Source organism: Petaurus breviceps, unplaced genomic scaffold (genome assembly GCF_028583685.1).
Source record: "Petaurus breviceps papuanus isolate PSGF00001 unplaced genomic scaffold, PetGlider_PUasm1.0 91041, whole genome shotgun sequence".
Taxonomy (NCBI): Eukaryota; Metazoa; Chordata; class Mammalia; order Diprotodontia; family Petauridae; genus Petaurus; species Petaurus breviceps.
This window is the reverse complement of record NW_027187400.1, coordinates 24,498,099-24,510,368: the sequence shown is the minus strand read 5'-3', so window position 1 is coordinate 24,510,368 and position 12,270 is coordinate 24,498,099. Positions and strand designations below refer to the sequence as shown.

The window sequence follows — 12,270 nt, the reverse complement described above, 5'->3', positions numbered from 1 at the left end:
TATCTCATATTCCTTTTTATCTCTTCCTACAGTTTTACCTTTTTAGAATCACCCCATTGTATACAGCTCAGCCCAAGCCTATCTTCCAAACTACCTAAGTAATGTTGACAATCATAAGAGTACTGATATTTTGACATATGAGAAGTAAACAATTTGACCTTATTCAGTCCCTTGTAATTGGTCTTTAATGTTTCTTATATTTCTCCTGAATGCTATATGTCAGCTTTTCCCTTAAATTCTGCTGTTTTTGTCATAATTATCTGAAAGTCTTTCAGGTCATTAAATGGCCTTTTTTTCCTTCTTTCAGGATCATACTTAACTTACCCTTGGTCGTAACCACTGCTCTTTTGCTCTACAGAATACAGCGTTCCAAGACCTACGGTCTTTAACATAGTGGCTTCTGGGTCTTGTGTAATCCTCATCATAGTTCCAGGATATACACATTTTGTTTTTTAATAATGCTGTTGACTTTCAACAATAACAAAACCACCATTTACAGCTGCTTGCACAACTGTTATGAGATTACTTTGTTATTCCTCACATCTTCCCTTTCATTTCTTACTTTAATGTAGTTTAATATTGCATTAGTTCTCTCTGACATATGCATTGCACCCATCATTTTTAACTTCCAATCAACTAAAACCCTTAAATCTTTTTCACACAAACTGCTCTTAAACCAGGTCTCCCCTTTCCTATGCTAGGGATTTTTTGGGACCTCAGTTTAGGGCTTGAAAATTAGTGGGGGGAAATAACACCCTATTAGTCTCATCTCATCATTTTAGTTTAACTAGATTATTTTAGGCTTGTGATTTTTTTTACATTTAATTTGTTAGCTATATCTTCCAGCTCTTTTGTCATCTGCACATTTCATAAGGATGCCTTATATGTCTTCATCTAAGTCATTGCCTAAAGAGGTTGAAGAGGGCAGGGCTCTGTGGCACCCTGTTGGAAACTTCTCTCCAGGTTGTCATTAGTCCTTTCACTGGTGAATGCTTTTTGAGTAAGGTCACTCAGCCAACTACAGATGTATCTAACCAGAGTATATTCCAGTCCATAAATATATGATGAGAGCCTGGGTAGGATCCCATATTCTTTGGGGGTGATCAGCGTAGGAGGGATGGGAAACTCTTGAAAATGAATTTATGAAGACATGAAAAGAAACATTAGAGAGGAGGTAAGGTAACATCATCTAAAGAGATTGATATGGATGCATAGGGAACTCATTGGTCAAGTTAGGTTTTTCTAAAGCATAATTTAGTGGAAGCAGTTTTAAATACAGGACAAATAGAAAAACTTGTCATTGTCCTTTAAGGGTAGTGTTAAGAGGTTGTAAATCTTAGGGGCAGCTAGTTGGTACAGTGGATAGAGCACTGACCCTAGAGTCAGGAGGACTTGAGTTCAAATTCAGCCTCAGACACTTGACACAAGCTGTGTGACCCATGGCAAGTCACTTAACCCTGATTTCCTTGCCAAAAAAAAAAAAGAGAGAGTTGTAAATGCTAAAACCAGTTGAAGCTAGAACAGAAAGCCAAAGACAGCAGAAAGCATCCTTTTAGCTGTATAAAGGAAGTGGAGGGTAAAGAAGGAATAAGACCATGACTTAGGGTGGATGAGACAAAGCATGGCAACATAGCCTTTTATTTTGCTTCTATTTTCTCTACTAAGGAAAAAACTTGCAAGGAATAGAACAAAAATCCTGATGTAGGAATCTGAAGTCCAAGATAAGTACAGAAAATCAGAGAAAATCTAGCCACTTTTGACTGTTGAAATGACTGGGTCCAGAACTGGGTCCATTCTGGAGCACAGAAAGAACTGACCCTTGTGTTAAGCTACTCTCCATGATCTTTGAGGTGTTATAGAAAGTAGGAGAGGTGCTGAAGTTCTGGAGAAGGGTGAATGTTGTGTTCATTTTCAGAAAAGGGAAGATTAGAGTCTGCTGGTTTTGATTGCTGGCAAATTTCTAGAATGTATTATTTGTTTTGTTTTTGGAGGGGGGATGAAGGCAAGGCAACCAGGGTTAAGTGACTTGCCCAAAGTCACACAGCTATTAAGTGTGTCAAGTGTCTGAAACTGGGTTTGAACTCAGGGCCTCCTGACTCCAAGACCAGTGCTCTATTCACTTCTCCTCCTAGCTACCCTAGAACATATTATCAAAGGGATGTTGAATGAGCATGTAAGAAAGGAAACAGCGATCACAAAGTTAGCCTGGTTTCACAAAGAACTGATTGTACCAGATTGACTTCGTTTGCTTTATGGGCAGGGTTTTTGCATTTGTAAATCAAGGGAATGGTAGAAAGTAGATATAATTTATCCAGATTTCAGCAAAGCATGGACAAAGTTGTTATTCCTCATGTTATTCCTGTGGATAGGATGGAGAGATATGGGCTAGATTATAGTACAGTTAGGTCTCTTGAGAACTGTCTGACTGAGCCCAAAGAGAGCTCATTCATGGTTCAGTGGCCCCTTGGAAGAAGGTCTCCAGTTGGTTTCTCCAGGGAGTGCTTAGCTGGTACTGTGAAGTAGTATTAGCAGTGACTTGGATGAAGCCATAAATGCGTGGGTATGGAATTCGCAGGTGACACAAAGCTAGGAAGAATAGATCGTAGGGAGATAGCTGTCAGGATCAAAAAAGTCTGGGCAGGTTAGGATCTTCAGTCGAATGTAATAAAATAATAGCTAATTAGGGATAAGTTTACTGTCTTCCATGTGGATTTAAGAAATCAGCTTTATCAGGCGGAAGATGGAGGAGGGATTTGTGGCTTAACAATCCACTTTCCAAGTTTAAGATGGGGAAGGTATGGCTCGACTTACAAGCGTATTTTGAGTCAGTTGTGTAACATGGCTGCCCCAGAAGTTAGTGCAGTCTTAGTCTTCATCAGGAGAGTCATAGGTCTGGAAAGGAGGTGGGAGATATTGCTGCTGGACTCTGCCTTGATCGCCCCATATATGGAGCAGAAGAGTAACATTTAGTTCTGGTTGGACCACATTAATACAATGGAGAGGGTCCAGGAGGGAAGGCAGGATGGTCAATGGTTTTTTAGATCGTGCTGGGTACAAATTGGTTGAAGGAACCTGACCTCTGTAGCCCAGTAAAAAGAAAAGACTTGGAGATGGGAGCAGCCGTTGCATTAGCAATTTTAAAGCATTGAGCACTGTCATTTGAGAGGATAAAAACTTACCAAGAAAAAAAGATTGAAAGTTGCTGAGAGACAGGCTTCCCCTTGACAGTAAAGAAAATCTTGCTAATAATTAGAACTCTTCCAAAGTATAATGAGCTGTCTTGGGAAATAGTTGGTTCTCCTTCCCTCGCTCCCCCAGGTTCTTCATTCAGAGTCTGGGTGATTGCTTCTTGGGGCTCTTCCGATTCTTGGTCAGGATGAGTTGAAGATAACCTCTGTAATCCCTGCCAGCTGGGAGACAGTGATTTTTGTCTGATTTGCTGAAATTCAGATGCCCTGTTACTATAGCTTTTCTTGGTTGTAACTCTAAAAAATTGAGATATGATATTGTTTAATTAAAATTGTTCTCGGTAAGCTTTTCTTGGCTATTAATGATCACCACTCTCCTCCTGTGAGTCCTTACAAACCTTGTGATTAAAGCAAGCAGGAAAGGGTTACATTTTGCTTTTTAATGGTATATGGTTTGTGTTCAGAATGCTGATCTGTTTTAGAAATGAAAAAATATGTCCATACATGTGGGTGATCAGAGTGTACAGATCCTTTCTGGACTTTCTTACCTTCATATTGCCTTGATGATGTCCTTATCCTTTCATACATCTCCAGAGAATATGTTATAAACAGTGAAACTCTAGATTTTACATGAGCTCCAAGTTAGAGTAATTACCTTTATGAGTGTGTTTTCTTCTATCAGTGAATTAACATTTTTAGAGGATTTCTTTTTTGTGTTTTGTTAATCATGTCCCTGAATTTATATAAAATGTTATTCCTTATGGAAATGTTTGACTTATGTTTCACAAAACTTCATTTGAAATTTATGCCAAATAAAAATCTTTCTTTACTCCTTCTTGAAAGGAACTGTCATCAGGTTCTGAGGTATCAGAGGAACAGGCCTTACAGCTGGTCTGTAAGATCTTTCGTGTCTCATGGAAAGACCGGGACAGAGATGTCATCTTTTTGACTTCACTTTCTGCACAATTTAAGCAGAACCCAAAAGAAGGTACGGATTTCTGTCTTGGCATATTTCAGTGTATTGATTGTGATAATGTAAGGCAGGATATAAGAGTTATTTTCATGCTGGGTTATCTAAATTTACCTCTTAGGTTTTTGGTATTTGTTGTTGACAGCAGGGATATCTGCTGATGAGGCCAAATTGACTCTTCATTTACCCTTCTTTCTCCTGGTCCTGTTAATAAACTCATCTTTCAAACAGGACTTTCCTTTCAGGGTGAGGGGACTGAACTTGTGATTTTATTGGTGTGGGGAACACTATCCACCAGTGTAGTTTGGCAGCCCTTCAGAAACATGGAGTCGTGCAGAGCTGCCAGGGTCTGAGAGGATCACATGGCCAGTATGGGGAAGAGTCTGAACCTGAAAGCAGATCTTATGGAATTGGAGGACATTCTTCATCCACACTATCACGCTGCTACTCATTGGGTTATTGTTTTGTTAAAGTTAACAGACTTTTGGAAACAAACTGTAAATGGTTCCGAGTTTTTTGTTTTATATACAGTCTTTTAAATTTTGTTTATTTGAATGGTTTATTGGTAGGTATACTTGGAAGAAAAACATAAAAAATAAACTTTTTTTTGTTATTATGAAAGAAAACTACATCTGAATAAATTAATGGTCTTCGTCATCCTCATTATCACTCCTTGGTTTTAGGGATATCCCTAGAAGGCCCATCATTTCACGAATTTATTTTGTAGCGTTTTGTTAAATGACATCTGAACAGCTTAAAAGGCACCCTCTCTTAAGGATCTCTTAGGTCATGATTTGGACTCTGGGGTAAAACTATTTCAATGAAACTTACTAGTTGAACTAGTAGAATTTGATATAGTGTTGTTGGGATTCCAGGTTTTTGTCCTTGCCATTAACCATGTCTTCCATCAGAGCAATCCATATTTCTTTTGACTGTGAGGAGAGACCCATCCTGGACCTGCGATTTCACCAGAGTAGGAATGCCTGGGAGAGGAGACTGACTTTCCGCCAAGGCAAAAAGAAAAAAGTCCTTCTACCCTCTTGCGAGTCTAATTTCTTTCTCACATCTGGGCTTTTCTGTTTAGCCTAGGCTCAGAATTGAGCTCAACAGCTATCTATTTTCAGTCATGATCAGCATAATACCAGAGTATTCCTAATATCACTGTTCACCTGACAAACCTTGGTAGTTCTGACTCCATATTCTATTTACAAGCACTTTTTTTTTTTTTTTTTTGCTTTTTGGAGGGCGGTTGGAGTTAAGCGACTTGCCCCAAGGTCACAGGGCTAGTTTTTGTGTTAAGTGTCTGAGGTCGGATTTGAACTCAGGTCCTCCTGACTCCAGGGCCAGTGCTCTACTCACTGCGCCACCTAGCCACCCCTATAAGCACTTTTTAATGACCTAATTGTAACTGTATGGTGAAACCGTAGAGTATTTACACGGGTTAGAATCTCAGAGGTGTAGGATAGTGTGAGCACACTAGTTCTTAAGCCAAGGGAAGGAAAGAAAGCATTTCAAGTACAAGGCAAATGTGACTGTATGAAAAAGCAGGATAAAGTCTCAGGCCATTCTCACTAAAGTCTTAGCAACTTAAACCATTTTCACATGTAGTTTGCCACTGATTGATGGGCCTTAGGGGGTAAAGAACATTTCTGGCAGTTCATTTTTCTTACAGCTCAATAACCCTGCCTCCACAGCTGATTGTTAGCTACTGTTGGAGTTGGAAGCATGTGCTTCCAACACAATCTTTACTTTGTGACTTTGATTTCCTGTTGTCCTATGTTTGTTCTGTGGATAATAGTGTGATGTAGCTCCTAACCTTCTCTGTCCTGCTTTCTCAACAGTGTTCTCTGATTTTAAGGATTTGATTGGCCAGATTTTAATGGAAGTGCTAATGATGTCCACTCAAACTAGAGATGAGAATCCCTTTGCCAGTCTGACAGCGACTTCCCAGCCGATTGCAACTGCAGCTCGGTCACCCGACAGAAACCTGATGCTTAGTACAGGATCCAACCCAGGAACGAGCCCCATGTTCTGTAATGTGGCTTCCTTCAACGCCAGCTCACTGTCCAGGTCAGCGTGGTTCCATTTGAAGTTTTCCTTGAACCAAAACTAGCTAGGAATGGTAGACAGGAAGAATTTCTCTTCCAGGGTTCCTCTTTAATGAGGTTGGGTGAGATCTCCTACTCTTAAGGGTGGATTTGGTCATCAGAGGTGTTATCGTCTTCTTTTTTTGGCTTTCTGGTTTGTGGTTAGGCTATTTTGGGGAAACAGATGTTGTGTCTTATTAGCATAATGAGTTTTGGATGTAGGAATCAGAAATGCAGAATCTGACACTGTCCAGCATTTAGCTCATTATGAATATGTGCATGGCAGATAATGTGCCCAAGGGCTCAAAGGGAAAGACAGGTGCAGCCCTTGCTTTAGGGACCCACACAGGAGGGGAAACATGATGTTGGGAAGTAAGCTTTCCTGTATTTTGTGTAGTCTTTCCTACTTTCTTTCTTCAATTGCCTTTTTTTCCCCTTTCTCTTTTTTTCCTTTCAACAATTAATGTAGCCTCTATGACACTAGTCCAACTCCCAATACCCCTTTCTCAAGTTATGTGCCAGTGACGAGCTCGTCTTGTGCCTCACCTTCCAATGCAGCCGCTCCGATATCTGTGCCTTCCATTTCGCTCAGTCCTCGTATTCCAGGAGAAAGCCCTTCAGGAAGCCAGGCTTCATCTCCGAGGTATCGCCCTTACACTGTGGCCCCTCCCTGGGGCTTCTCAACTTCTCCCACCCCGCGGTTCTCGAGCCTCTCTGCTTTGTCTAGCTCACCAAGCCCGCCTGCCCTGTCGACCAGCCCTTCCAGACAAAGACCCACAGCCATGGGCCCATCCTTGTTTCCTGCTTCTCCAGGTCCCATGAGCAGGCGTCCCTCTGCCCTAAGGATTCCTTCTAGGTATTTTCTCCAGAAGAGAGTTGTCTGTGTGCAGTGCTGGGGACTGGGCAGTAACAGACTTTGGAAAACTTGGTCTAGCACTAACCTTAGATACAAGCCTCTTATTTTTCTATTTTGAGTTTAATTAATTCATTGTGTGGCTAACTAGTTGGGTAGGCTCTAATCCCTGATCCCAGGCTTCTGCTGGCCTTGGATTGAGAATGTCCTAGGGGTGAGGCCTGCAGAATCATGATACTTTCCTTCTAGTCCTCATTCTGCTTGCTTCTGCAGAAGTTTTAGTTGTTGGCAGATTAACCTCTATAGAAGATCATCGTTGCATTTGAGTGTTAAAGGGGATCACTTTAGATTAATTTTTGGAGTATTGATTTGAATTGCATCTCACTTTGAGAGCAGCTGGTTTCTAGTGTAAACTGCCCTTGAATTATTGTGGCCAGAGACCCCTTCTCTCTAGATAGTAAAGATGAGGGCAGAGCTAACCCCGAGGCATATTAATCCGCGTGTGCTTGCATGCAAATCCGACCTCCTTAATAAGTAATATTGCAGTTCTCTTATCCCGGTAAGTTTCTGTGTGTCTGCTTCCAATTTCCACAATTGAGTGACCCTAGTGTTTGCATGTGGATGGAAACAGTTCTTGTGCAGAGGAAAAGCTGTTGCCAAGCCTTTTGTTACCCTCTTTGCTGCATTCCCTGATGGCACTTTTTTACTTTTGTTGTGCTAGTACATACGACCATCCTTTCTCCTTCCTCTTCCTCGCACTTTCTGATATGTCTGGGGACAGTAGTGATGAAGAAAATGAAGATGATGATGGTGATGATGAGGATGAGGATGAAGGTGGTGGTGATGATGATTTTACTTGTGTCCAGTTTGGGTCCAGGTATCCGAGGAATGGAGCTTTATTGCATGCACAGGCACTTAGAACTAACCTTTCACTTCCTAAGCCCTGTTCTAGTGGGTGCTTCGAAGGCATGCTGGTGGAGGAAGTGAGGTGTGTGTGGAAACCGGTGTGGAGAACAAATGAGGAACTCATGCATGGGTCTGCAGATAAGAAAGACACCTTAGCACAGCGTTCTATCTTATTTACAGTATTTGCATAAAACACGAGGAGATAGGATAAGCAGACCTCCCAGCTCCTGTGGGAACCATCAGATATGTAAGAAACTGGGAGCCGTGTTTTCTTGATCGGTACAAAGGCACAAATAGCCACTGATAACAGAGAGGAAGAAGAGCTTGGCCAGTTTTTTCTCAAACTATGTTCAGGCAGTCGATTAAAGAGTCCTCAAATGCATGGGTTACAGAGGCCAACATCACATGAGGCAAGAATTTTTTGAGTTTCTTTAAAAATACATTTTTGGTCTAGTGAGAACCTCCCACATAAACCATTCACTTCAGTGATAGAAATATAAACTAAAATACATTTCATGACTTCATTTATTATTCTTACCTGAGAATTGAGAGTCATTTTAAAAAATTTTTGTTTTTGTGGATGAAATTATTTAAGAACTGTTTCCCTAAGCCTATTAACCTGGTCAAAATAAATATTCACTCATCACCACTGTCTAAAAATGACTTGAGACTGTAAGTAGAAGACAGTTGTGTCAACCATCAGCTAAAAGTCAGATTGACCCTTAGTTAAATCTGGTTGTTCCAAAGAATCTGTAAGCTGGAAGGTGAGGAAGCTGTTGAGGTACAGCTGGGTACGTTGTTGGATCTGGAGACTGTTAATTGTGTTGGGCTTTGATGTTGTCTCACCCATAAATTCATAGAGAGCCGGCAGCTCACTTGTGTAAGATTAAAGCTCAGCGAAATCAGTATGCTTTCTGTGGCCTGGTTGCACGGTCTCTGTTAAAAGTATTTTTGTTGCTCCAGTTCAGAGAAATTCTCTTTAGAAGCAATGCTTCCAACAGTCATTCTCTCTAATGAAGGATTTGGGTTGTGCTGGTGGTGGGTGCTAAGGAGTGCTCGAGCTCTGGGATCCCAAATAGAGGGGAAGAAAAGAATTGAGTCAAGTTGTTCATATATTCCCTCCCTATCCCCTCTAAAGAAGCAGTCACTTTTAACTCCCTTCAACTCAGTCGTATTTCATACCTTGGATAGAAAAAGCCCACTTCGAATCTAAAATCACCCAGCAAAAGGGTAAAACACTCATACATTTACAACTGAGGTTTCTTCTTTTACTACTACAACATTTGTTTTCCTTTTTTCTTTTTATGATAATTTGTATTGATATTTTTTTACAATAACTACTTTCTTACTGTATCTCTCCTCTACCCTTCCTAAAGAGTATTCTCTTAAAACTAAGAATTTTTTAAATGAAAGGAAAAAATTCCACAAGGCAGATGAATTAAAAAAAAAAAAGTTGGATGTGACATACAGTGCTTCACATCTTTGTTCCCCTGCCTCTCTGAAGAAGTATGAGGAAGTGTCTTTTTCCTTTCTCCTTTGGGTCAGTCTAATTTCAGTCAGTTTTGTTTTGTTCCTTCCAGAAGAGGTCACATTGCCAGAAAGGCTTAAGTCTCAAGTCTCACCCCTGATACATAGCAGCCCTGTGGACTGCCAAACCCCAGGCCACTTGCAGCCCACAATATCCCAAGTGGGCTAGACCCAGATTAAAATGCAATTAGGAAACATTTTAACAAAATAAACAAAAATCCAATAAACACATAATCTTACATTTTAAAACTAAGTCAGTCTGCACCATGTAGGGATCCTTAAGGACAGACTGGTGGCCACCAGTTTCATTTTGAGCTTATGTCATTGCTCTAGGTAATTATCCAAGGCTCTAAGTTACAGAGAGTTGCCAGCCTGTGTTAGCAAAGAGTCTAACAGTTAATCACCTTCACTAGGTCACTAGCAGAGAACCTGGACATTGATCTCTTTAGTTTTTTTGCTGTTTTATTTGGAACATAGTTTGGTGATTTTTCTTCCTTTTTCCCCTCTTTGTTATCATCATTTATTTTTACATCATTGTCATTTTTTATTATATTATGTTCCTTCCTTTCCCATGTAGAGAGTCTTCCATTTACAACAGTGAATAAAAAAAAAAAAAGGAAAAAGGCAGTTCTGTCTAGCCAACCAAGCTTCACTAGAGTATGGCCTTGTACCCAGAGTCTCCCACCTCTGCAGGGGAGGGAGGAGGGCATTTTCTTCTCTGTTCCAGGCTGAACTTGTAGACAACAGAGTTTTTTTGATTGTTCTTTCCATTAATATCATTCTCTTTGTGTGTATTATTTTCCTTATTCTGCTTCATTCATTTTTCATTAGTTTGTGCTTTCTCATATTTGTTCAAATTCTTCACATGCATTGATTCTAATAGCCTAGTAATATTCCATTATGTAATACCACAGTTAGGGCAGCTAGGTCATGTAGTGGATAGAGTACTGGGCCTGGAATTAGGAAGACTCCTCTTCCTGACTTCAAATCTGGCCTCAGACACTTACTATCTGTGTCCCTGGGCAAGTCACTGCTCTCTGCCTCAGTAAAATTGGTAAAATGAATGGAGAAGGAAATGGCAAACTGCTTTCATTATCTTTGCCAAGAAAACCCCAAATGGGGTTACAAAGAATCCATCATTTGGGAAGTGGCTGAACAAGTTGTAGTATGTGATCATGATGAAATACTACTGTGCTATAAGAAACTATGAGCTCAGTGGTATTAGAAAAAACCTGGCTAGACTTGCAAATTATAACGAAGAGTGAAATGAGTATCACTAAGAGAACGTTGTGTACGGTAACAGCAGTATTGTTTTAAGAACAACTTTGAGTGACTGTCATTTTGACTACTATAAAAACCCAAATTTACTACAAAGGACATATGAAAGAAGACATTATTTACATCCAGATAAAGAAGGAAATGATAAATCAAAGTATGTACAGTATGGATTTGCAAATATGTGTATATGTATATCTCTCTCTCCACATATACATACGCACACATTTGCATCCAGTGGTAGCCATCTCTAGGGCTAGGGTTGAGGGGGGAAGAAAAAAAGTTACATGAGAACTTTGTTATTTAAAAGGAATAGCAAATTGTACATAATAGACTTGCAGCTTCATGTACATCATCTTTTTTTATTCTGCTGTGTTATGGAAATGCTTATTTTCTTTTATTTCTTAAGTTCAGAACAAAATAAAATTTAAAACATAACAAAGCAAAAGAACTAAAAAGAGTTGGATGCCACACTGAACGAAGACAAAGCCGCAGTCCCTATGTTCCTCCCGTGTTGCGTATCTTCTTGGTTTCTAGTTCTGCTATAAGTGTTTGGGTGTACATGGCATTGTTCTTTCTGTTTTTCACCTCTCTGGACATCTGGGCCCAGCAGTGCAGTTTCTTGCTAACCAGGCACTTCAGGTGCTTTGTCAGTATGATTTCAGATTGCTTGCCAGAAGTCCTAGACTCCTCCTTAAATTTCGCCACAGTCTGTTAGTCCCCATGATCCATCCAGCCTCAGCTCTGCCCATCTTTTCTCACCTCTGCCAATCTGCCAGGGATGAGGGGAAACCTTAGCATTGCTTGGATTTGTCCCTTATTTATGTTTCGTGGCAATAGTTCACATGATTATTAATACTTTGAAATTCTTTGGCTAACTAACTGTTCATGCCTTTGACCACTTAGCCAATGAGGAGTAATTCCTATTCTTAGATATTTGTATTAGACCCCTGTATAGACGTCTTGGCACCATTTGATGCAAAGACCACTGGCCTTGCTTCCAGCGTGGTTCCTCAAGCTGTCATCCAGGAGAGCCACCCATGTAGACAAGGGGCCAGGTGTTCCCACAAGCTGCTACAACGAGAGACAAGGCAAGCTGACATAGCTGAAGACACAGGACGTCTTGAGGGGGAAGACAATGGAGGTAGCATGTTCCATGCCCCTGCCTCAACCACTAGTTTCCCTCAGACCCTGACAGAGCCAGCCCCAAACACAGAGTCAGAAATCCCTAGGAATAGTAGGGCCTCCAGATTGCTGGCACTGTTTCCAATTCAGTCCTCCCAGTCATCATCTAGGGTGTATTAACCTTTGTGGATTATATTAATTAAATGTTAATAGTAATAATTAATTAAATATTAACTATTTCCATAGGTGCTCTTAGTTATAGCCTTTGACTCCTCAGCAAGATGCTGATAATATCGAGATTTCATCATGAATAAATTGTGAGTGTTATGGGATTTCATC

At 40.4% G+C, this 12,270-nt stretch overlaps 1 protein-coding gene across 2 annotated transcripts in view; it reads left to right on the top strand.

Annotated features, from left to right (window-relative positions):
• The window catches only part of UBE4B (ubiquitination factor E4B), a 141,197-nt gene that overhangs the window by 73,410 nt on the left and 55,517 nt on the right, over window positions 1-12,270 (top strand). The window contains exons 5-8 of one of the 2 annotated variants that reach the window (XM_069079413.1): window positions 4,032-4,176; window positions 6,000-6,228; window positions 6,715-7,101; window positions 7,820-7,975. In XM_069079413.1, the coding sequence (XP_068935514.1) occupies window positions 4,032-4,176; window positions 6,000-6,228; window positions 6,715-7,101; window positions 7,820-7,975 (917 nt within the window). The remainder of the gene's footprint in view (window positions 1-4,031; window positions 4,177-5,999; window positions 6,229-6,714; window positions 7,102-7,819; window positions 7,976-12,270) is intronic. The other variant, XM_069079414.1, reaches the window with a different exon arrangement.